This window comes from Enhydra lutris, unplaced genomic scaffold (assembly GCF_002288905.1).
Source record: "Enhydra lutris kenyoni isolate GAN:26980312 unplaced genomic scaffold, ASM228890v2 scaffoldscaffold34, whole genome shotgun sequence".
NCBI lineage: Eukaryota > Metazoa > Chordata > Mammalia > Carnivora > Mustelidae > Enhydra > Enhydra lutris.
The window spans coordinates 17,041,164-17,068,030 of record NW_019154118.1 but is presented as its reverse complement, the minus strand read 5'-3'; the positions used below and the strand labels follow the sequence as shown (position 1 = coordinate 17,068,030).

At 39.7% G+C, this 26,867-nt stretch overlaps 1 protein-coding gene across 3 annotated transcripts in view; it reads right to left on the bottom strand.

Annotated features, from left to right (window-relative positions):
* LOC111153707 (SIK family kinase 3) overlaps window positions 1-26,867 on the bottom strand; it is a 238,523-nt gene that overhangs the window by 106,988 nt on the left and 104,668 nt on the right. For all 3 annotated transcript variants that reach the window (XM_022512870.1, XM_022512874.1, XM_022512873.1), the window contains exons 2-3: window positions 8,918-9,034; window positions 5,724-5,787 (exon numbers count right to left, since the gene is read on the bottom strand). In XM_022512870.1, coding sequence (XP_022368578.1) covers window positions 5,724-5,787; window positions 8,918-9,034 — 181 coding nt within the window. The remainder of the gene's footprint in view (window positions 1-5,723; window positions 5,788-8,917; window positions 9,035-26,867) is intronic.

The window sequence follows — 26,867 nt, the reverse complement described above, 5'->3', positions numbered from 1 at the left end:
TCAACAGTCAGATGCTTAATCAACTGAGCTACCCAGGCACCCCATGTGTAGTTAATTCTTTTTGCATGCTAACTATTTTGTTGAGGATTTTTGCATCCACAGTCACAGGGAATATTGCCCTGAAGTCTTCTTTTCTTGTGATATCTTTGTCTCATATTGGCATCAAGGTGGTACCAACTGACCTCACAGAATGTGTAGGGAAGTATCCATTCTTATTCTTTGTTTAAAGAAGAGTTCTTTTTAAGAAGAATTGTTATTAATTCTTCTTCAAATATCTGGTAGAATTCACCAGTGATGCCATCTGAGCCTGGACTTTATAGGTAGTTTTTTGATTACCGCTTCAATCTCTTTACTTAATATGTCTACTCAGATTGCCTATCTCTTCTTGAATCAGTTTTAATAGTTTGTGTCTTTCCAGGAATTTGCCCATTTTATCTACATTAAATGATCTGTTGGTTTATAACTGTTCAGGTATTCCTTTATAATAATTTTTATTTCTTTAAGATGAGTAGTAATGTCTGCTCCTTCATTTCTTATTCCAGTAATTTGAGTCTTTCTTTTTCTCTTGGTCAGACTAGCTAAAGATCTGTCAGTTTTGTTGATCATTTCAAAGAACAAGCATCTGGGGTCTTGACTTTCTCTATTGTTTTTCTATTCCCTATTTAATTAATTTCTGCTATAATTTTTATTGTCTCCTTCCTTCAGTTTGGTTTAGGTTTGGTTTGTTCTATCTTTTCCAATGTCTTTTGGGTTTTTTGTTTTTAGCGACAGAGCATGCATGAGCAGAGATGGGGCAGAGGGAGAGGGAGGGAGGGCAGGAGGGAGAGAATCTTAGGCAGGCTCCATGCCCACCAAGGAGCCCAATGCAGGGCTCAATCACATGACTCTGAATTCAGGACCTGAGCTGAAATCAAGAGTTGGACATTTAACCGACCGAATCACCTAGGCTGCCCTACATTATAATTAAAAAAGAAGTTTTTTACTGAATGCTCTAAGGTTTACTGTATATATTTTATCTTATCCAAATGGGCTTCTAACTTATGTTAGCTTAATTTTACAGTGATTATATGGAACTTTTACTCTTTTATAGCTCTATTCCTTTTACTTTTGTAGTAATTTTTAATAAACATCACATCAATTAATGTTACAAATCCAACAATACATTGTTATAATTATTCTTTACTATCTGTAGTGATTTCCTCAGCCCACTGTAGCTTTTATCACACACCTCCTTTGTGCCGTTATTAGCAAATATATTATACATATATTACATTACAGGGAATGTATTATATATATATATATATAAATTTTCATACAACTGCTTCTTAAATATGTTAAGAGGAGAAAGGAGAAAAGTATGCATCTCTTCTGTCTTTTACAATTACATAATTACCTTTATTGGTGTTCTTTTTTTTCTATGTAAACCCAAATTACCATCTGGGGTTACCTGCTTTTACCCTAAACAACTTTCTTGAGTATTTCTTGTAAGGTGGGCCTCTCCGTTTTCCATGATCGGGGAATTCTCTCATTTTTTTATTATTGGGTGAAGGCTTTATTTTGCCTTCATTTTTGAAAAATAGCTTTACTAGAGGTAAGACTTTGGTTAATAAGTTTTTCTCTTTGAACACTTTGAAAATGTTATCCTATTGCTTTCTGACCTCCATTTTTTGTGCTGAAAAGTCCAATGTGAACCTAAGGGGGCTCCCTTTAAGTGACACCTCATCTTTCTCTTGCTGCTTTTGATATTTTCTCCTTGCCTTTGACTTTCACTGTTCTTTCAGAAGGTATCTGTTTGAGGATCTCTTTGTGTGTAATCCTACTTGGATTTTGTTTAGCTTTCTGCCTACGTAAATTATTGTTTTTCAATAATTTGTGAAGTTTACAGCCATTATTTCCTTGCATATTTTTTCTTTTCCTTTCTCTCTCGTCTTTTGGTACTCCCATCAGACATATGTTGTTGCACTTGATACTGTCCCACATTTCTTTGAGGCTATGTTCATTGTTCCTAGTTTGCTTTTCTCTTTCTTCTTCAAGTTACATGATCTCCATCAATCTATCTACACAACTGCTTCTTCTTCTCCAGGTCAAGTCTAGAGGTAGGCTTATCTAACGAATTTTTTAATTTCAGTTATTTTATTTTCCAATTTCATATAGTTCCCATGTGGTTCATTTTCTTAATGATCTTTATTTCTTTATTTATACTCTAATTTGATATGACATCATCATCATATCTTCCTTTGGTACTTTAATTGTGAGTTACTTTATTTCTGTGAACATGTCTATAATGGCTACTTTAAAGTCTTTTCCTGAAAAATCTGACATGCGGTGTCTCTGACAGCTTCTTGGCTTGTTTTTTTTCCAGTGCATGGCTCATACTTTCCTGCTTCTCTGCCTGTCTCATATTTCCTTATTGTTGGAAACTACATATTTTAGATAATGTATCATAGCACCCCCGGGTACTGGTATGCCTTTCTCCTTCTAGAACATGTTATTGTTATTTGCTTATTTGTTTAGTGACTAGGGGACTATTTCAGTGAAATTTATTCCCCCAACCACAGTGTTCAGCTTTTAACGTTGTTCCTCAGGGAAGCACAGATTTGGTATACCCACAGTTCCCCTCAGATCACTGGATCATTATGGTTCGGGAGGGCTCTCTTCCTTGACCACACCCAGCTGTTAGACTCCAATAACTGCTGGCGGGTTGCTCTATTGTTTTCAACAATGCCCTGGGGAATAAACTGGTCTATAAACAAGCCAATCAAATTCTGGTTCCTTTGAAGGAATAGTTTCTGAGATCAGTGTTTGAATTTTTGTTCTGGTCTCTGGAAGACTGTTTTAACTTTTATTCCCTGGATTTCTCCTGGAGTATAATGTCTTTTACCACAACCTCCACTATACTTTAGAATACTTTTAGGCTTCAAGTTCTTCCTTCTCTGTTGCAAATGAAGTCTGTTCCTCTGTGAACAAATTAGGAGTGATCAGTTTTATGGTTTGTTTCTCCCTCTGGGCAAATCTCTGAACCAGGGCTCTAAAGCTAGGTGTGGGGGACAATGGCAAAGTTCTATCTGAGTGGTACTTCCACTGTAGGAGCTGAGAGCTCCGTGGAAGGAGACAGGACACAGGCTGGGGTTCTCTCAGTTTTCCCCTCCTGGGATGGAACAACCAACTTACAATCTGAGGCAAGAATGATCTGGGCTCCAGTATTCTCAACATGCCACAACCAAATTCCACAAGTAAGGGCTAGGCCAAAGCGAGTCCCCGCTCCTGCATGACATTCACCTAGGACTTGGCTGCAAAAACAGGCAGCTGGACACAGGAAGAGAATGCTGACATCGTGTTCCTCCCAGGAGCTAAGAGTCTAGGTTGGGGTTGGGGTGACCTGTGTTCTAGGCCACAGTAGTCCTAATTGGAATTTCTACCTCACTGTGCTGGCAAGGAGGAAGGAGGGAACTGTATTGGTTTAAAAACCACTCTCAGAGGCACCTCGGTGGCTCAGTTGGTTAAGCATCTGCCTTCAGCTCAGGTCATGATCCTGGAGTCCCAGGATCGAGTCCTGCATCTGTCTCCCTACTCATCGGGGAGTCTGCTTCTCCCTCTGTCTCTGCTCTTTCCTCTGCTCATTCTCTCTCTCTCTCTCAAATAAATAAATAAAATCTTTTTTAAAAACCCCACTTTCATTTCTTACCAAATTTTCATAGATGTTCTTGAATAAATGTCTCTTCATTTGCTATTCAAACTTAGGACCATGGTTTTGGGGGTTTTTCATCATTTTCATGTTTCATTGGGATGAGGGTCAGCAGAGCTCCTCACACTGTCATGACAGAAGTCAATCTCCCAGCTGTTCTTTTTTTTTTTTTTTTTTAAAGATTTAATTAATTTATTCATTTGACAGAGAGATTACAAGTAGGCAGAGAGGTAGGCAGAGAGAGAGGAGGAAGCAGGCTCCCTACCGAGCAGAAAGCCCGATGTGGGGCTCAATCCCAGGACCCTGGGACCATGACCTGAGCTGAAGGCAGAGGTTTTAACACACTGAGTCACTCAGGCTCCCCCTCCCAGCTGTTCTTTAACATGGATGTGAAGGATGAGTATGTGTGTGATCGAGGACTCTATGTGTGATCTCATTTAATCTTCACAACTGTGGGGCAGACACGATAGACAGTGCTTTCACAGATCATGAAACTGAATCCCAGAATCATTTAATAACTTCCTCCAATTAAATCAACAAACAGGGGGTAAGGAGCTGACTCCAAACCAGGCCTAACTGCCTCCAAAGCTCGTGTTCCTGATCATGCCTAGTTTTTCATCTTTTATACAGATCCTTTTAAAAAATCAGAGCTCATTAAAAAAAAAAAAAAAAAAAATCAGAGCTCATGAGCAGTTACATCCCTATGCAGTCACAATGATTTCTTTAGGAAATACATCATTTTCTTCCTCATCTGCATCTTTTATGATAATACTACAAGAAGTCCTATTCTGTTTCCTCATGACTTACACTACATTTCCATAAAGAATCTCTGACCAATGGACTTTATCTTTGCTGTACTTTTTAAAATCTGTTTTCCTGAAGATCTACCTATTAGATCTGATGTGCAATGGGTTTGGGTCTTTGATTATTATAAACATTAAAACGACAAGGTCTCTTTTCTCCCAGGATTACCTTTGTGCATAAGCACATACAAAAAGCCAATTAAAAATACTACTAAGAAATGACGATAACTCCTTTAAAAAAGACTGAAGCTTCTTAGGCCCAAATTATAAGATTTCAGGGATAATTTAACACACACACACACACACATACACACACACAAAATCCATACAGTCACAACTGACCAGTCATTAATAAGAACATTGCACTTTAAAAGTGATCTCATGCTTTTAAATGTACTTAAATTAGGAAGCACCAATACTTAAAACACAAAAAAATTCTGACCACAACTGAAACCAAAACACAATTTAAAAAAAATAAATAAACTAGACAAATGTAAAGTATAAGCAGAAACCTTTCTCTTTACTTACAAAACAAAACAAAAAAATTAAGAAAGAATAAAAAGACATGTCAAAGCATATTTGGAAATTTAGCTTTTACCTCTGCTTGGCTCCATTTATCACTGTTATAAAAGAAATTTTTTTGGTCAGTTTTTACCACCTCTAAAAGTCTGATTTCCTGGTAGCAGATTTCACTGCTTAATTCTGATGCTGCGTGATGTCTTAGAGGAAAAAATAGTTACTGTAGACAAAACCTCCCAACAGAAGAACCATCCAGGGAACGGTGAACACATGGTACAGAATATAGTTACATGTTATATTTAAACAAAGTTTAAAGAAAGCATTAGAATGAGACTGTTTGCTCCCAGTGTCTCTTTTCTCACACAACAGAGGCCCACACACCAGGCAGCTCCACCACATGTGGTAACCCCCAGTGGAATCCAGCAAAGCAAAGACCCTCGGTCCCACGTTCAGTAGGGGTATTTGTTTTGGGAGATCTGTATTCTCCACTGTCAACACCTCATTGAATAAACAAAACAGCTTTGCTGAGGAAACAAAGACAGTGAAGGGACTTAAACAGGTAAACCAAAATAAATTAAAATTCTTGATCGAAAATGACAGCACTGAGGGACAGCATCAAGTGACAGCTGCTCAAGTGGCAAAGGCACTGACCAGTTATTTTAGGTTCGCTAGGGTGTGCTCGATAGCTTTTTAAAGAATGCAATAGAGGTACTTACCAAATATTTCCCCTCCACTAGCATATTCTGTCACCAGATAAATCATCCGCTCTGTCTCCATAACCTGGTACAAAGGCAGGAAAGCGACAGTGACACAAATGACAGGCTGATATCATAGGAAGAGAAACTAATGACTCCTCTTTTGTCATTTGAAATATTAATAACCATTACTGCTTAAAGGAAACTTAAAACGCCAGAGCGGGGAACAGGAATAAACGCTATAAAGAAGAAACTAGGAAAATGGGCATTCGTCCTCGTACTTTTAAGTAGGACGTATTTACTGCTTGAGAGACCGTCCTTTTGTTGTTCCTTAAGGCCTCTGCAATCTCGTAAGCTCCACAACAGTGAGAAGCAAAGAAGGTGCCAAGAATCAGAAAGTTCACATTCAACGTTGATCACTTCAAGTTCAAAAATGCCCCCCGTCACCCACAAAAGCCAGTCAAAGCGAAAACAAAGCCTGGGGAAAACAAGGGGAATTACACGTGGATATGTTTTTTTAGTGGAAATGACAACTTTCCTCTCTGTATCCACTTATTCAAAATTGGGAATAATAATGTAAATACTCAAAAGTTCAAGTAATCTACTCATTTGTATTTTGTTTTGGTCCCTATTTTGCCTTTTTTACTTAGTTGTAGTGTGTTGGCAGTCCTTTCTTCCTTTTTTACCTTTTACATTAAATATTTTTTAAAGTAATATATGAGCATCTATGCTCATGATAAACTTCTTAAATAGCTGCTGTATTTAAAAAAAAAGGCCAAAGATTTCCTTCTTCCTAGCCCCCTCTCCATTTTATTCTCCCAAAGGAAACACTGTTAATAAGCTAATTTATTCTGTATCATTCTAGAGCAATGTTGACCAATGGAAAAAAAATACAGGCCTCATATATAATTTTAACTTTTCTAATAGCCACATTAATAAGTAAAAAAAATAAAATGCAATTAACTCTAATATTTTATTTAGCCAGTGTACCCAAAATATTATCATCTCAAAAAAAATTGAATCATAAACTACTCTGGTTTTCACATTAATGAAAAGTATTAAAATTAAAAATTCAGTTCCTTATTCACTCTAGCCACATTTTAATACTCAATAGCCATGTGTGGCCGGTGGCTATCATATTGGAGAAGAGAATTTTAGACTTTCACCGTAAGTCACAGTTAATTATTTTGCTAAATTATTTCCCAATTACTTGATTGTTGACCTCTTTACACATCGATACCATATAACAGCACCACGTGTTATAACCACAGATCTTCTGAATGGTCTCATGGTATTCCATCTGTAAGTGCACAGTACTTTTCTAATCTAATAACTATCATCCTTCTTTTTCTCTTTAATTTTTAAAAACTCTCTATGTTGGTGATATCAGCTCATTGCTACATGCACTGCCGCCAGGCTCTTCCTGTATGTTGGGTCACATAACAATAGCAAACATAAGTGCTCTAAACTTACGCAATGTTGAGGAAAAAAAAGAAAAGAAAAAAGTAAATGTCAAACTGTAAATCTCTTTTGTACCCCTGGGTGTACAGACTTTTATTGACTACAAATGTTCCTTTCCTGTTAAATTTTTCAGTAGCTCAAAATCTTTCCTACACAGTTACCTGTATTTGGCTCCCTCTAGAAACTGACAGGACTGAAGTTCTGGCAAATGACCTGAAAACTACCCGGATACTATTTACAAAGACAACTTGATGGCCATTCACCTTGGCCGCCCGGAATCCCCCATTAACAATACCAGCCGCCAGAGAGCAAAATTAAAGCTTAAAAGAGGACGTTGTTCAAAGTCAGGGCTGAAAGTATGAGAACTCCTACCAGCTAATGAAATCTTGGGTAAGAAAGATCAACTTGGATAATTTAGTTACAAGGTTAATACCAACAAGTTAACCTCTTGAGAAAAGTCAGACTCATAAGCCCCACAGCTATTTAGAGATGATTTATTTTAAAAAGTGAGGTCAAGAAGTTTACTCAGTCGATCAGGATAGGAAGGAAGCAGAGGTTAGACACCTCCGAGTTTGCAGACACAAGGCTTCAGGCAACACTAGGAAGCTTTCACGGGTCTGCTTCTGGGGCACGATGTAGGCGTGGTTCAACAGAACTGAGTCTGATAAATTTCAACAAGGCGGCTCCCACTAATTCATTTCATGATGTGAGCAGCTGATGCCAGGAAAGAGCCCTAGAGCTGTAGCCTTAACCACACACACGAACATCACGACGTGCTTTCTTTTCCATGAAATTAACAGACTATGAAAGCCTGCCCATTGAACCTCCACCCTCACACACGGTGCCATGCCTGGGCCAGTGACCGTTACTGCAGACTAACAGCAGCAGATGAACCGAGTGGGTGGCCACTTCCTGGACAAGTAGGTGATGGCTGATCTAGTAGAAAGCAATGAGCAGGGCTGGCCCTGGGCAGAGGCAGAGCTGTGGCTGCCTACACAGTGCAACCTGAGAAGCACCCCAAAGCCCCACCCCTCCCAAAATGTCTCTTCCACCAGCCTGCTAAGGCAAGGTCCTCTCTTCCTATCTGGCTTGAAATTCGTCATTAGATTTACTGCTTTTGCAGTAAGGAATCATTGTTGAGGATGGAGGAAATGTGCACGGTTCTTGGGAAGCTAAGAAAACCAGAATGGAAATCTCTTCCATTACACCAAATCAATCTTGTGCTTATCAAATGCTACCTTAGGAAACGAAGTCTAGGGCCCTACTAGAAAAGAGGTGGGTTCTGACTGACATAGGGGCCATACTTAAAATACCCTTTGCCATGCTAAGTCATACCAGGATCACAGAAAGGAATATTTAAGGAATGTTATAAAAAGATAATGCTCTATTAACTTCTAGTTTTTCATCCCTAAAAATTCTCTGTTCCTTTGGCTTTTCCATTCGTTTTAGGATTCGGATCTACATAAATAAGTTCTTGTCATCTTCTGAATAATCCTTTGGCGTAATCCCCACACACAATGGTACCCATGTTTTAAAGAACAAATTTAAAAGGCTTAAGTGGGTAAGGCGGACTTTACTAGTAAAGAGCCAGATCAAACCTGAGTGCCGAGTGGGCAGGAAAACAGTAGGATAAACGTGTGAACACAGAAACCAAGAAATGCTGCAGATGTTCACCCAGACACCTTTTCTTCTATACACACAAGTGGCTATTCTGGGTTCTTCGCTCCCATAGGCTATATCACTAAGGAGCCTACCTGGTACAGCCTGATGATATGGGGGTGGCAAAGCATTTTCATAATTTGAACTTCCCGGAAAATCTTCTTCAAGTTTTCTTCATCCAGCTGGGTCTTGTCTATGATCTTGATAGCAACCTGAGAACAGAGGAAGAAAATTTACTCTGATGCATGATTAAAAGCAGTTCGCTACGGAAAATTAAATCCACTTTAAGACATTACATTCCACATAACGCAAATTACCAGCATTTTGTTTACAGAATGTCAATGAAGAAAATTATTTTACTCTTTTTAAAAAATCAGGAAATGGATTCCTAGCAAGCTGGTCTCAAAGGAACAGATTCCAAAAGCTAATGGGTCTTTCTGCCATTTCTTAAACTGCTCCAACAGTAAAACCCTAAGACAAACAAAATACTTCCTAACTCCACAGATGTGATCACAGTCTGGGCAAATCATGCTTTGATGCAGACGATGGTACGCCAGGTCTCTAATGAAGAGGAAATGCTTAAATGACAAATACAGGACGAGTTAGTAAGGTTCGACCAGAAATTCCACTGGTGCATCCCACAGCTCACCAGGTGCTAACATAACTCGATAGTAGTAGTGGTGGGGTATGGTGGGGTAGTAGCAGAGTCACTATATACCGAACATTGCTGGGCACCAAGCAGAATTCTTAATGTTTTCCAAGTACTAAATCACTGATACCTTACAATACCTTACATTACTGTTAACCTTATTTCACAAATAGGGAAACCGACACACAGAGATGAAGTAATTTACCCTAGATTAAGTCATTTACAGCTGGTATGCACCAGATCCAGGACTAAAGCCCAGGCTGGTTGGCTTCACAGTCAAATTCTTAATGGTAACGTTCTAAAAATCTGAAGATCTTTCTGTAGTGTATATACACTGCTTAGTAACAAACATCTATTTTGCCCATCATTGTTAAGATATCCAGCAGCATATACATTTTTATTTTATTATTTTTTTAAAGATTTTATTTATTCAACAAAGAGAGACAGTGAGAGAGGGAACAAAAGCAGGGGGAGTGGGAGAGAGAGAAGCAGGCTTCCCGCTGAGCAGGGAGCCCAATGCGGGGCTCAATCCCAGAACCCTGGGATCATGACCTGAACTGAAGGCAGACACTTAACGAATGAGCCACCCAGGCATCTGGCACATATATTTTAAAACAGAATAAAAAACGAAGAATTTTTTTTACTCTACCAAATCTAAACTTCCTCACTATTCTTAGTGAAATACTCAAAATACTATGTTACCCTGAAATATATCTATATCTCTGTCTTGGTTGATCAGCAAATAATCAAAGAATATTAGTCTGATGAAGGACCAAGCAAAGCTAAATTCTAGCCCCTTCCAATTCTTCCAATTCTATGATTCTAAACTCTGAGAGAGGGAAAGGAACCTTACTGAGAAAAATTAAAAAAAAAAAAACCAGGGGAGCAAAATACCAATAATAAAAATGCTCAGCCCAGAGCAATAAAGACTATATGGAACTACAGAAGGTAGATGATTCCAATGTAAGAATGACTAACGTAAAAGTAACTTTGAAGTTTCAGGTATTAGAATGAGAACTGATGGGAGAAAGGCCCAGGGAGACAAATTTCAGCTCAATTCCAAGAGCGTCCAATCCCTGCCTAATGATGGAATGTGATAAGGTGAGCTGAATGTAGCTTAAGCTACCGAGGTTCAATCAGATACAGTCTTAACCTCAAGGAACAGCACAATCTAGTAGGGGAGAGACATACATGAAACAGACAACAATGCAGTGTTGGAAACAGAATCAACAAAGCTATAAGCAAGGTATGATGATAGAACAGAAGATGGAGGGCACCTGGATGGCTTAGTGGGTTAAGCCTCTGCCTTCGGCTCAGGTCATGATCTTAGGGGCCTGGGATCGAGTCCCACATTGGGCTTTCTGCTTGGCAGGGAGCCTGCTTTCTCCCCTCTCTCTCTCTCTCTACCTGCCTCTTGTGATCTCTTGTCTGTCAATTAAATAATAAATAAATAAATAAATCTTAAATCTTAATAAATAAATAAATAAATAAAATCTTAAAAAAAAAAAAAAAAGAACAGAGGATGGAGTATGACCTTCACCAGGGGGAGAAGCAGACACGGGAAAGACTTCACAAACAAGGCAGAACTGGAGAAAAGAAAGAACTGGGATAGGCTGAGAAGGGGATAGGAAATTATATGAGGAGAAAGAGCAGAATCATTAACAAATCACACCAGCTGTTCGATCTCCTAGAAGAAGTCTTCTATCACACCACCCTGGACAAGGGGGACAGCTCAGTGGCAGGGCATCTGAGTGCCTCTCATCAGCATTTCTACTTCTCATTACTGCGCCGTATCACATACAGGACCTTAACTCCAGCAACTGGTCTGGCATCTGTACCTGGTTCTCCAAGAACAGCTCCCAAAACACAAAAATCACAGTACACAATGTCCTCTTACAGAATAAATATCTGGGCTTTAATAGTAATTAATTATTAATAAATGCTTACACATGAATAGCACATTATACTTGACAGATTGCTTGCATATACATAACAGGCTTAGAAACTTGCAGCCATATGCCCTGTCACAGAGCTCCCCAGCTAGTGTGCTAGAAATGGGTTACAGGTGTACCCAAGGCCATGGGTAGGTAGCAATGGATCACCTCTAGCCTCAAGAAACCTCACTTGAGGGGCGCCTGGGTGGCTCAGTGGGTTAACCCTCTGCCTTCAGCTTGGGTCATGATCTCAGGGTTCTGGGATCGAGTCCCACATCAAGGCTCTCTGCTCAGCAGAGAGCCTGCTTCCCTCTGCCCTCTCTGCCTACTTGTGATCTCTGTCAAATAAACAAATAAAATCTTAAAAAGAAAAAAAAAAAGAAATCTCACTTGCTTACCATAGAGGAAATAATTATTTTCTGTGTGTGCCATGAGAATGGAAAGCAATATTAAGATCTGTTGATTGTCAACTGTCCAAGGGCTGGGCCTCAGTTCGCCTAACCTGCCCGTGCCTGCCAGTGGACGGCACAGAAACAGCAGTGGGGTAGAGGGTGGAGGTGGTTAATGAGGGCCTTCAACACATTTGACCGTATTTTTGTACTTTTTCACCCGCAAGAGAGAACTGAGTCACACATTAACTGGGAGAGTCATAGGGCCTCCCGATTCACTCCTCCCATGAACTCCTTCTGAATTTCATTTGCGTTCTGAGGCAGTAAGATTTTCACAAAGGCAGAGAAAACCAAATCTAATCATCTATGAGAACACAGCTGGCTACAGGATCTTATATCCCACGCACCTAGAAACTATTTTTAATTTGATAGAGATAATGGTATAGTATGGATGTAGTTCTGCATTTCATAACAAGTGTATCTGCCTCCCCATAAAGGGACTAGGGCCCCACATACTGAAATGCATTATCTTTTCAGGGAAAACTGCATTAAGTATGATCTGTTCTTCGAAGGTGGATGCAGAGAGCTTTTAAACATCAAATCCCGTCTTCTCCTCAGTGAGATTCAAGATGCAACAAGACCCGGGCAAAGCCTGGCCTCGCACCTGAATATGGTGTCAAAAGGATGGACTCTGGTGTCCAGCTGCCCGGGTTCCAAGTCTCAGAACTGCCTTTTTAATGTATAACCTTGACCAAGCTATGTAATTTGTGTCTCCTTATCTAAGAAATGTGGGCAACAGAACCTGCTCTAAAGGCTGCTGGGGACCTAAGCTCACGGCTGCAGCCTGCTTTGCATACAATGCCCCGCATGTGGTGAACAGGCCTTCCGCGTTAATTACAGGAACTGCTCTGACCTGTTTGTTTGTTTTCTGGAATCAAGCCTTAAACGTTAGGCATTTGTTGGCAAAAATGAGATTCGCTTCACTAAACAACAGAATCCTGGCTCTCAGACACATCAGTTCCTAACTCAAGGGGCAAGCGGAGGGGGCCAAGAGGCGAAGCAGCTAACAATTTGTGGGCCGCATTCAGAACCAACTGGTGGCTTCAAGCTGATGTGGGAAGAACATGGAAGGAATAAAGCTGGGGGAAAAACGCATTCCATTCGGGAGCGTCACACCAAGCCACAGGACCGAACCCACAGCAGGACCTGATCCTCAGGGCTGCGCCAAGGGAGAGCTCGCTCTGCTTCCCTTCACGGTGGGCCGGGGGCCCCCTGCCCTCCCGACTCAGTACCAAAGCCAGAGAGGAGGACACACGTGTCACTGGGCACACGTGCCTGAGAGGACCACTGAATGGAAAAGACAACCTCCAAAAGCTTCGGCTCCTGTTTTAGCTGTAAACTAGAAGATGGAAGTTTTCCAGAAAATGGAAAAATACCAATGAAACCGAGAAACAGACCACGTCAGAGAGTGGGGAGTTGGCAAGCGAGTGTGATTATTTTGAGACTACCTGAAGGGATCGGTGATCGTGAATTTTCACTACCACAGATCAGTGGCAGCTACATAATCAGGGTTTTGGCTGGAAGTACACACTCACTGCTTGAAAAATGAAATGCGTCCACAGCACACGGTAAATTGGTAGGTAAATGGAAGATAAACTCTCCAAGAATGTTGTTAAGATTTTGGTGTTGAGAATCTATGAATCACCTCCTTGTACCTCCATATGAAAAGCGTAACAAGTAAAAAAGGAAACTTCCAATATATTACCAAGGGACCATATATTTCTTAAAGTTTCTTGTTCTATATAAAATTCTTTTTCTCTTACAAGAAGCAGGATTTTATGAATTGACGCTAATATCAATTAAACACGGCACCGTATCCAAGATGTTGCTTACAGATACAGCTTGCCTAGAGACTTTGGGAATTTCTCTACCCAAGATATTTCCATTCAACGACCCCTTTTTTCATTGGCATGTGGCATGACAAAAAATTAAATTCAGATTGTGCCAAATTTAAAGTCACAGTTCTTTATTATTCATTCTAGATGGGGGGAAAATAGCTATTTCCCCCTTTTAGTTCTCACTTCTAAACCACAGTTCCTTTAACTCTTACCTAATTTTTGCAAGCACAGTAATGTTCACAGGGAATGGAGTTGAAAAAACAGTGCTTTCTTCACAACAGGCAATAATTCACTTGCGTATCCTGACACCGAATTCACAGGCAAGATAAGGAGACAGAATAAAAACCAATAAGCCAAGGAAAGGTTCAGTATTAAGATCAAAACAAACCACCCTTCCCCCTCACCCATCAGGAAAAAAGTGGGTTCTTTCATTCAGGGATATGCAATGGCAAATGGGACAGTTAAAGAAAGGAACCACTTAGGAAGAAAATGCAGACCACAAGTGCTAAAATTCCTCCAGAAAGAGAAAGCGCACTCCCCTAAACCAGTATGCAGATGTACACACAATAATTTCACAAAATACAGTAAGCAGACTGAATGCTTTTAAGAAGGGAAGAAAAAACATTATGACAGTGTGGAGAAAAGTTTTGTTTTTGTTTTTTGTTTTTTCCAGTGTTCTCTGAAGCAGCTCTACTCATTGAAATGCCTTAAAATTTAGGCAGATATCAAACTTTTTGCCACTGTGAATGATTTCCAAAGGGGTTGTTTTTACCTTAGGTTCTGTAGCTAATTTTTTTTAAAGATTTTATTTATTTATTTGAGAGAGAGAGAGTACACAAGCAGGGGGAGCAGGAGGCAGAGGGAGAAGGAGAAGCAGGTTCCCGCTGAGCAAGGAGCCTGACTCAGGGCTCCATCCTAGGACCCCGGGATCGCAACCTGAGCGGCAGGCAGACGCTCAACCAACCGAGTCACCCAGATGCCTCGGTGTAGGTAAATTTTTATTATCTATTTCTTGATTTCTATATCATTCTCAGCTCAGACCTAGTATTATTTTATGGTTGAGATATGTACTGTCCAATACAGAGCACAGTGGCCACATGTGACTACTGAGCACTGGAAATGTGGCCAGTGCAAACTCCTGTGCTATGAATGCTAAATACAGACCAAATCTCAAAGCCTTAATATTAAAATGAGAATATAAAAGATCTCATTGATAAATTTTATATTGATTACATGAAGAAATATCATTTTAGAGATACTAGGCTAAATAAAATATATTACGAAAAACTAATTTCAATGAAAAGGCAACTTACGGAATGGGAGAAAATATGGTAGACCATGTATCTGATAAGGGGTTAATTATCCAAAATAAACAAGGAATTCATATGACTCAACAGAAAAAAACACAACCCAATTTAAAAATGAACAAAGGACCTAAGTAGGCATTTTCCAAAAGAAGACATACAAATGGCTAACACATGCCTGAAAAGGTACTCTACACCCCCAGTTATCAGGGAACTGCAAATCAAAACCACAAGATACCATCTCAAGCCTGTTAAGGTGTCTATTCAAAGACAAGAGATAACAGATGTTGGCACAGATATGAGGAAAAGGGAAGCTCGTGCACTGTTGGTGGGAATGCAAACTGGTACAGTCACTATGGAAAACAGTATGGAGGTTCCTTAAGAAATTGAAAACAGAATTACCAGCTCCAGCAATCCCACTTCTGGGTGTATATCCAGAGGAAATGAAGTCACTATCTCAAAAAGGTACCTGCACCCCCATGTTCATTGCAGCATTATTCACAATAGCCAAGGTATGGAAACAACCTAAGTGTCTGCCAACAGACAAATGGATAAAGAAAATGTAGCTTATCTATCTATCTATAGATAGATAGATACACACACACACACACACACACACACACACACACACACACACACACAGATACATATATACACACAACTGAATATTATTCAGCCCGGGGGGGGGGGGGGCTTTGTGATGACATGGGTGAACCTGGAGGGCACTGTGCCAAGTGAAATAAGTCCGAGAGAGGAAGACAACCACATTACCACATGGTATTACTTATATGGAATCTAAAAAAAAATAAAGTCAAACTCATAGAAACAGAAAGTAGAAAAGTGAGCGCCAGGGGCTGGGGGGGGGGGGGGGGCGGGAAACAGGGAAAGGCCGGGAAAAGGGGACAAACTACCAGGAAAAAGATGAATAAGGGGGGGCGCCTGGGTGGCTCAGTGGGTTAAAGCCTCTGCCTTCGGCTCAGGTCAGGATCCCAGGGTCCTGGGATCGAGCCCCGCGAAGGGCTCTCTGCTCAGCAGGGAGCCTGCTTCCCCCCTCCCCGCCCCCCGACCCTCTCTCTGCCTGCCTCTCTGCCTACTTGTGTTCTCTATCTGATAAATAAATAAAATCTTTAAAAAAAAAAAAAGATGAATAAGGCCTGAGGATCTAATGTAAAACATGGTGACTATAGTTGATAACACTATTGTATAACTGAAATCTCAGAGGATAGAATTGAAATGTTCTCACCAAAACCAAACAAAACAACCAAACCAAAAAGGCAAATATGTGAGGATGAACGTGTTAATTAACTCAATCAGGGGAGTCCTACACGATGTATAAGTATACAAAACAACACGTTGTGCTCTTTAAATATCTCACAATTTTGTCAATTACACCTCAAGAAAGCTGAAAAAAAAACTAGTTTCACCATTTCTTTCTACATTTGTAAATATGACTACTTGAAAAAAATTTTATGTATGTGGTCCACATGGTGGACGATGCCAGTAAGCTGCCTGCTCTAACACGTACTACACAAAGATGACTTCTGAAATACTGGACTCAACGTTGAGAACTGCCAGTTACTGATCTCGAAGAAACTTGGCAGGTTGCAATGCACTCAATGCTCAAACACGGCCTTGGGAGAGAATCTTAAATTAGGTCTCAAAAGTTGCATTCCAAGAACTCAATTTAATTCCATTAAAAAATGTTTATTGAACAACTGATGGGCTTAAGGTGGTGCCCTTGTACAGTCCGGTAGAGGCTAGTCTCGACAGGGTTCTGTGGAAGAATTAAGTTTTACTCTCTTTTTTTTTTTTTAAGATTTTATTTATTTATTTGACAGACAGAGATCACAAGTAGGCAGAGAGGCAGGCAGAGAGAGGGGGAAGCAGGTTCCCTGCTGAGCAGAGAGCCCGATGTGGGGCTCGATCCCAGGACCTTGAGATCATGACCTGAGCCGAAGGCAGAGGCTTTAACCCACTGAGCCACCCAGGTGCCCCAAGTTTTACTCTCTTAAGATAGTAGGCTAAACCTGCAGGCACTAACTGGCCATGATTAATGATGTCCCACATGGCCATGGTCAGGACATAAGCTGGCCATATTCTTGGGAAATCCTGTCTCCTGCGTCGCAACCAATCAAGGAGGACTCCATATTTGAGTCGGTAACAAATAGCCAAATCAAGTTTTAAGGGACAAAGCTAAGACAGATATTTGGGAAGAACTGACTATCCTATCCATTTTACATACCAATCACAATTCCCTTTCTGGAACAATATGCAACTGTGAAGCCTAGGGATTGACTGAGATGTTGGGATTCCAGCCAACAGGAGGACGCAACATGACCACCAAAAGTGAGAGTAAATCAGGTTTCAGTGAATCCCAAAGGAAACCGTTCATAATATCTAGCGAGACTTTAGGTCACTTACTTTTCTCTACTTCTCTGCTTTGGCTGTACTAAACGGTAAAAGTGAAATTGTTCTTGCATTTACGTCTGGAGGATAGAGACTCGGGAGCTTCCTGAAGTGAGAAAAGGGACCATGAGCCATACATTATTCTTGGAAGAATTCCTAAGGTGGAACATGGTCAGATTGTGCACAATTAATCAATGGAAATTTTCTGGTGATTACTTGGAATTCAAGGGAGAGAAGGGAAATTTTTCAGACAAAAAGAAAATGATTTCTCAGTTCCAGTAATTCCCATCTGGTTAACATTTACCCTCTCAGAAAGCAGAAGTCCTAGGAGTATCTCTAACATAACGGGCAACTCTCTCAGCCACACCGACATTACTACCACTGCTGTCATTTCAACACTGACACAGTGCCGGCAACACTTTGCGCGCTTTCCACAACGTTGAAATCAACTCTTGCCTTTAAGTTTCCCACTGAAATGAACTGAACAAGGAGTGGAGAAGAGGATGGAGTTGACCATAACAATGAAGAATTACTTACAAAAAGCAGTGCCTGACCCATTTCCAGGTATCTATTTCCAGTTGTTCGTGACTTGGAAGCTGAAGAGGGAGACTGAGAATTGGACCAATAGCTTAATTCCAAGGTTAGGGACCTATTTAAAAGAACACCTTGAAGCCCTCAAACAAAGGACAGAAGGGAAAGAGCAGGAAAGAGGCAGTGGGACTGAAGAATGCAGAGCAAAGAGGAGACTTTGAACACTGAGGGACCACAGGAAGGCATTGGAGAGGAGAAGAAAAGGATTAACAAGGAAGCTCCAATGGTTCAAAGTGGCCACCAAAGAACAGTATCCAAGAAAAGGGTATTATGAAAAAATAGTAATTATCAGAGCAATGTTCTGAAGTAAAAGAAAAACAAAGAGCAGCAGTTAGTCCAAGGCAGAATTTAAAGTTATGGTAGAAAATGAAGCTATGAAGGATGGCAGTTGAGTCCCAGAGAAGAGAGATTAGACATGTGGGTGAAACTTGGCAATGACCTCAACTGTGAGGTTAGACGGAGGCAGAAAGCTGAATGAATTTCAAGATGAATTTTCTTAATGAAGTACTCTGTCCTGGAGTGCCAGCTCATGGGTAAAAATAACACACACTCACAGAAGTGTGCTCTTCCCAAGGACGGCATTTGTCAAGGAGCCTGTGTCCTGTTAACCACATTTCGCTGTAGCACCTAGAACACTCAAGCTTTTTAAAGCACCCGCTGGAAAGAATGCTGAACTCAAGTGGCACGCATAACTTTCTTATACTTCCCCGGTGGAGATTTATGACCCTGAGCATGGTGCTAACCTTACAATGGTAGTGTTGTTCCTGGTGAACAAAGTCAGCAACAGTTCATATTTTAAGTTGTTTTAAATTATATTAATATGCCCCCAAGGCCTAATAAGACAGCCTGCAGTAGCAAAAAGTTGAGTGAGCCAAGGGAACACAATAACAGCTGAAAAACTACCCTAAATTCCTCATCTTTTACCATTTCCCAGCTCTTTGGTAATGAAAACAAAGGGAAAACTGGAAGCAAGCTCCATTACCAGGGAGCACCTGACCTTCCCCATTTCTGAGACCTGCTTGTCACGCGTGCTCACGTGCCAGTCCTGCGAGCTAACTGTCACAATGTACGTCTGTCCCGGACCAGGCTTTCTAGTCTGAATGCTGATGCTGGGCTGTCTTCCCTGAATTAAAGACCCAGTTTCCCTGTGCCTGTTAGGAACATGGCACCAAGTACCTTCTGATGGGCTTTCTTAATCACAACTGCACACCATTAGTGCTGGCAAAAAAAAATGCCCCTCTGGGATTCCACCAAAATGGGACTATTTGGGGTGGTGGCTTTTAGCATTTATTCTGGCCTCAATGAGTTCCTTACAGTTAATGGTCATCACATTTGCAAATCAAACAGATTTTATATTTCCATGATTAATGTTTGTGTTTCATGGGCTGAAGAGTGAAGTTTAAGTAAATTAAATCACTCCTCTGGAAAAGTCTAATGGTAAACAATTAATTAATTCTCAAATTTCTGGTATTTATTCTAAAGGCAGGAAGAACACTATTGATAATCCTGCCATAAAAAATATGAAAAACTGTTCTATTAAAATGTAATTCATTATGATATGTATTATTATTGTATATATTTATATGTTAACAGTTTTGTACCACATTGAATGTAAAAACACAATTATATGAAGTATGTACTTAATATAACAGACTTCACATTTAGTAAACTTGTTTGTCCTTTCCTGTAGCAGGATTAAATGCATCCTAAATTCTGACCTTCTATGACAGTCCTAAACTGACGTTACAGTGCAAGTCTAGAATTTTGATAACCTTTTAAAGCATCATCAAGGATTTTAAGTTATCATAATGGTGCACTGACTGACTAAAATGTTGAGTACAGTTAATACCAGTGAGGGGCTTTTTTAACCATTAAAAGTATTCATAATTTAAGCAAAAACCAACCCATTACAATGTCTTTTGGGCCCTCTTCTGATCTTGACAAGATTGTTTTTAAGCAAATTGATATGACCCATAACTCACTACCAAAGAGACCCCCCCAAAATCTCCAGACATCAGAAAGTTTCATTTAAAGTAGACATATTTGCATAAATATCTTCCTAAAAAACAACAGATCATGAGGAAAACCATCCAGAAAATCACAAGGAATGAGACTGATGAGATGAGAGAATGAAGAGAGAATGCAGAGAACTGCAAGGAAATGAAACATTCATTGATAATAACCTCATACTAAAAATAATTATCCCTACATGTTTAGAAGTCCTTTTGAAATTTTCCTGAGGTCTTTGGGTCACAGATTTCTACAGAGAACACAGCGACATCTTTGAAACAAAGTCAAACAAAACCCTGCCAATAAATCAAAAGTACTCTTCTGAGTAGAAGATGGCACAGAATAAAGAATTCAGGGAAGGAGAGACGTCAGAACTAACATACACAGTAGTAGCAGAATATTTTCCCTTCTAAACAAAGTCTTGCTAATACAATAGAAACCATAATATGAAAGAAAGAAGAAAGAAAGAGAGAGAGAGAGGACGAGAAAGAGAGGAGAGAGGGAAAAGGAAAAGGAAAGGAGAGGAGAGGAGAGGAGAGGAGGGAGGGAGGGAAGGAGGAAGGAAGGAAGGAAGGAGGAAGGGAGGGAGCTACTCTGGCTAACTTTGGGCAAAAGGTTTAGAAACAGACAAACATTTTAGAACCCTCAGTCTCTGGAGAACAATTTGGAAATCACTGGGATGGCCAAAGAGCACTGGATCAAGAGCTGGGATCAAGAACTCCATTCCCAACTCCATCACTAAAATACATTTGTGGCAAACCTTGGGCAAGTGTCACCAGCTCTGCAATCCTCGACATTCTGATCTATTACATAAATGTGTGCCTGTATGTACTTCAAAGCAGGGTTATCAAGACAAAAGCTTCTCACTGTGCCAATTCCTAATGAAAACTCTCAAAGATTTTGGTTTGGTTTAATTTTTTTTTTTTAAGTTCTAAGTTTCATTCACATAAAGTAAAACAGAATCACTAGTTAGATAACTCTCAGTCTTGAACAATTAAAATAGTCAAGCCACCAGGGCACCTGCGTGGCTCAGTCATTAAGCATCTGTCTTCGGCTCAGGTCATGATCCCAGGGTCCTGGGATGAGCCCCGCATCTGGCTCTGCACAGCGAGAAGCCTGTTTCTCCCTCTCCCACTCCCCCAGCTTGTGTTCCCTCTCTCACTGTGTCTCTCTATCAAATATATAAAATCTTTCAAAAAAAAAAATAGTCAAGCCACCTACTTTTATAGCACTATATAATGTAGGACCATGTGCTAAGCAAAAAAAACTGCTTTACCACAGCCGAGATAGCCTCAGGGAATTTGCTCCTAAGTATTACGCTTCTCACTTAAATTAAGCAGCAATTACATTAAACTAAAGCATAACACCACTGTTTACCTAGGAAAACCTTGGCCTGTGCTGCTAATATTTTCACTATTGGTAAAGCCAAAGTCTCCTACTACTGATACTAATAACATTAAATAATCAAGTATATTGATATCAATCTCCCTCCCACTTACAGAAACCATGGTAGACTAAATTAAATGGAATGTGATACCAGCCACAAATAAGTCAAACTAATTAACCCATAAAATACAACTTAAATGAGAAGACGCTAACACTGAAACCAAAAAGCCAAGTCTAAGGTCTTAGATACACTATCCAAACTTGATGAAATTGTATCTATAGTAAGAGTCTTAGAAATGAAAAAAACAAAGTGTTTAGTTCAGTTTGTTTCACATTTTTGCGTTTTAGACAAGTTAATTCCAATATATTAAACATCAATGTAGTAATAGCTAGAATATACTGAGTACTCACTGTGTGCCATGGTAATATTGCTTTTTTTTTCCCTTTTTCCTATGGCACCCTTCCAATATAGACAAAAGTAGACACAGTATCATAAGTAGCCATCATCAGCTTCAACAATTATTAACTCATCAGCAATTCTGCTCATCTACACCTCCACCAAGTTCATCCAAAATCCCAATCACCATGTTTCATCGGGAAATATTTCAAATATTTCTTTAAAGGATTCACATTCCTCTTTAAAAACATAACCATGGAAGAAGCATTATCGCGCTGGAAAAAATGAACAATAATTACAGGCCTTAGCTCTTCATGCTCACAACCACCCGACAGAGTAAGAACTGTGATTAGTCCCATGAGACACGGATGCGCACAGCACTGGTACGACAGTACTAGCCAGTACGGGCGGCACCTGAACCTCGCCCTGGAGCTCTAGACCCTAAGCCCTTAACTACATTATGTTTTGCAGCCTCTGAAAACTAGATTTCATGGTATGATAATGAGTTCTTTAAAAGAAACATAGAAAACTGGCTCACAAAGGAATTAATGACGGACAACACCAGAAGCCAACAGAAGTTTGAAACAGGGAAAATATACCGCAGTGCCTCACCTCTCCTCCAACTGCTTTCTTCACTTCTACATTTATGCTTCATGAACACTTCGACCTTCCTCCATTTACAATAATGCCAGTCATTATAAGGTTTATTCTTTTCATGGCAACCCACTCTACCAGAGGTACTCTGGTATACTTTTAAGAGGTACTCTAACCAACTGTCATCAAAAAAGACTCACTGGATAGACTCTTACTCAAAAATAAATATTCTCAGAAGTCATACAATATGTAACAGAGAGACATTATGGCGGCCAACCTCCAGTGATTCTACACACATAATAATAATATATATTCACACCTTTGCGTAATCTCTTCCCTCACCTCCTGCTGGACTTGGAGGTCTTGAGGAAGTAAGAGGCCATGTTTCAGAAGCCCATAGGAAAAGCAACCGTGGGTGGTCTCAAATAACTACAGGCAGTATCTTCTTTTTTTAAATATTTTATTTATTTACTTGAGTGAGAGAGTCCGAGAGAGTGAGTGCATGCACGAGAGAGAATGAGAGAGAGAGAGCATGAGCATCGGGGAGGGACAGGGGGAGAGGGAGAAGCAGACTCCCCACTAAGCAGGGAGCACCACATGGGACTCTATCCCAGGACCCTGGGATCATGACCTGAGCCGAAGGCAGACACTTAACTGACTGAGCCACGCAGGTGCCCCTATAGGCAACATCTTTATAACATGAGGGTGTCGTCCAGCCAAACGGCCCGCAAAAAAGTTAGTCATAAAGTCACAAGGACTCAATTCTACCAACAGCCTGAACAATCTTGGGAGCGAGTTCTTTCCCACCTGAGCCTCCAGATGAGAGTATCATCTACCCAATACCTTGACTGCAAATTTGTGAGACCCTGAGTAGAGGAAGAGGCTGAGCCGTGCCAGGTCTTCTGATCCACAGCTGGGAGATAATAAACGTGTGCTCTTTGAAGCTGTTAAGTTTTAGTTGCGCAACAAGGGAAAACTAGTACCTCATGGTTCTTCACGATGTAGGTAACGTTTACCTCTAAGAAATTCCAGGCCAGGAAAATCTCTTCCATAATTTATGGTCTAGAAATCTAGCCATTTCACAAAGAATTCAAGCATATGAACAGAACTGAAGCGCTTTCTTGAGCAAAGCTCTGGCCCTCCTTAGAGCTATTCTGGCAAGCCCTTCCTGTGAAAACATAGGTAAAATCTTCACTGGAAAAGGTAAGCGTGCCAGACTCACTAGTTTTCAAAACAGTTACTTTTGTCACCTGCAAAGATGGTACCGAAAGTATGTGTATATATAACTTCCTTCCAAAGAGGACAACATGGAAAGGGGGAGAAAGAGTAACCTTACAATGGAGAAACCTGACACACACATCTCCGCCAGGTGACCAAGGTCATTATCAGCAGTGATAATCACACTGATAGCATCTACCCTTATCAAGGGGGGATGTGATGAGAAGGGCACTTTCTCTTTTTGGTCCTACTCCCTAAAATACATAACCCACATCTAATCACAACAAGGACATCAGACAATTTCCAACTGAGGGGCATTCTACAAAATACCTGACTAGTATTCCTCAACACTGTCAAGGTCATCAAAACCAAGGAAAGTATGAGAAAACTATCACAGCCAAGAGGAGCCTAGAGATATAATGACTAAATCTAATGTTGGATCCTGGATCCTGACACAGAAGAAAAAGACATTAGGTAAAAACTAAGGAAATCAAAAGAAACTCTAGACTTTAGTTAATAATAATGTAGGAATATAGGTTCATTAAGTACGACAAACATATATTCTAATGTAAGGTATGAACGAATAATGGGGGAAACTGCATGTGGGTTATTTGGGAACTCCACTGTATTAGTAACTTTTCTGCAAATCTAAAACTACTATAAAAAAGTTTATTACAGGGGTGCCTGGGTGGCTCAGTGGGTTAAGCTTCTGCATTCGGCTCAGGTCATGATCCCAGGGTTCTGGGATCGAGCCCCACATCGGGCTCTCTGCCCAGGAGGGAGCCTGCTTCCTCTTCTCTCTCTGCCTGCCTGTCTGTCTACTTGTGATCTCTGTCTGTCAAATAAATAAATAAAATCTTTTAAAAAAAAAAGTTTATTACATTTTTTAAACAACCACACGCATCTCATTTCAAACATCACAACAAAATACTCTGCTCTTCTGGCACCACAGTCAAGTTCAGTCTCTATCTACTGTGTTAGATAACCTCAATTTAATGCCAGAGACACCAGACCAAAATCAGTTTTCTATTCTTTCCTCAATTCCAATAACCAGAAAGTTCAATAAACTAAATTTTACACCAGACATATATCCAGGGTCAAAACTAAATTTCCATATGACGAATATTTTGGAATTTTTTTTAAATTTACAATGGAAGAATTCTTTTTGTTGTTTCTTCTTTCTTTTTCTTTTTCTTTCTTTCTTTCTTTTTTTTTTTTTAACATAGTTTTGTGAACCTGATAGCAAATCATGGACAAATTCTACTTTACAGTCGAGGGCTGTGCAGGGCTGGGAAATACACTTTATCACTTGGATGGCTTCCTTTTGCTTAATAATGTAAGTTAAAGAACTCATCATCAGTTTTCGTTGCTTATATTGCCAGAAAGCAAACACTAAGTGAACTGTGGTAGCCAGTTAGCCTAAGTGTTCTGGTAAAATTATATCAATCTCCCTTGTTCCCTACAATATTTGGCTCTTATTCTTTTAAATATGTTTAAAGTTTTAGTCTATAGGTCTTTTACTAAAAGATGTTTAAAATTCTTTCCAATAGTAGCCTTCTAAAAAAAATTTACAAATATTTACCCAGAGTAAAGACAAGCAATTCACTAACAAGACATTTACAAGACAAATACTCACATTAATTTTTCCCCCTTAGCAGTTTCCCTGCTCTCCCGTGTTTTAGTTCTTTTTCAGAAAATAGCTGTATTGAGATATTATTCATGTAATATACAATTCACCCTTTTAAAGAATACGATTCAGTGTTTTTTAGTATATTCACAGGGTAGTGCCATCATCACAATAATCTAATTTTGAACACTGTCCCCCTAAAAGAAATCCCATAGCCATAGGCTGCCGCTACTCATCCCCCACTCCTCACCAGCGCAAGCAACCACTAACCTATACTTTTTATCCCTACAAATTTGCCTATACTGATCATTTCATAGGAGTCCTACAATATGTGCTCTTTTCCCTTACCAAAATGTTTTTAAGGGGCATCCATGTTGTAGCACGAGCCGGTATTTCATTACTTTCTATTGTCAAATAACAATCCACTGTGTGGACAGACCACATTTCAATGATCCTGTTGATGGTTTTCTGGGTGTTTCCACATTTTCGCTATTATGAGTGACGTTGCTATGAACAGTCATGTAAAATTTTTGTGTGGAGGTGTTTTCATTTGGATTTAAACATAGGAGTGGGTCATATGGTAACATACTGGGGTCATACAGTAACATCATATATATTTTTGGAAATTTTAAGGAAATGGAAAAGTGGCTATCTCATTTTACATGCCCACCAGCAATGCAAGAGAAGTTTCTAACATCTCTACATCTTCACCAATACCAGTGTTCTTGGCCATAGGATTTCGTATAGCCATCCTCATGGGTATCTCATTGTGGTTTTGATTAGGTTTTCCTAATGACTAATGACGAGCATTTCTCACATTTGCTGGCCTGCTGCACGCCTTCTTTGTTCAATTTTTAAAATTAGGCTGTCTTTTTATTATTGAATTGTAAGAGTTATTTATATATTCTGAACACAAACCCTCACAGATACATGATTTACAAATATTTTCTCCCATTCTGTGAGTTGCCTTTCACTTCTCTGATGGTATTATTTGCAACACAAAAGTTTATTTTGATGTAATCCAATGTATCTATTTTTCATTGCCCCTTGTGCTTTTGGTGTCAGACCTAAAAAAAAACCACTGCCAAATCCAGATCACAAAGATTTGCTCCTATCTAAGAATTGTATAGTTTTAGTCCTTACGTTTCTATCTGTGATCCATTCTGAGTTAACTTTTGTGTGTGGCTTTTGCAAAGCAGGGTCCAACTTCACTGTGCATACGGATATCCAGCTGTCCCAGAACCATTTCTTGAAAAAAATGATTCTTTCTTTTAATTGTCTTGGCACCCTAGTCAAAAGTGAAATGACCATACGTGTAAGGGTTCTTTCTAGATTACTGAATCTACTCCACTGATGCATTTGTCTATCCTTACGCACACTGTCTTTCCTTCTAGTTCTTGATATTCCAGATATCCACATTCACCTTACTATGTTAAGGCTGATAATTAGTAAACAAAACAATGGGTTTAATAAGTCTCAAACACTGGATATAGGACCTAGGAAGACCCAGAACCCAGTTGTGATTTTAGCAACTGCTGATGAACCAGACCAAAAAGATTTTTGCTTGTGGTTTAAGGAGAACTTAGTTTTTAATATTTTTTTTAAATCGATAAAGCAAATAATAAAAATTAGAATAAAAACA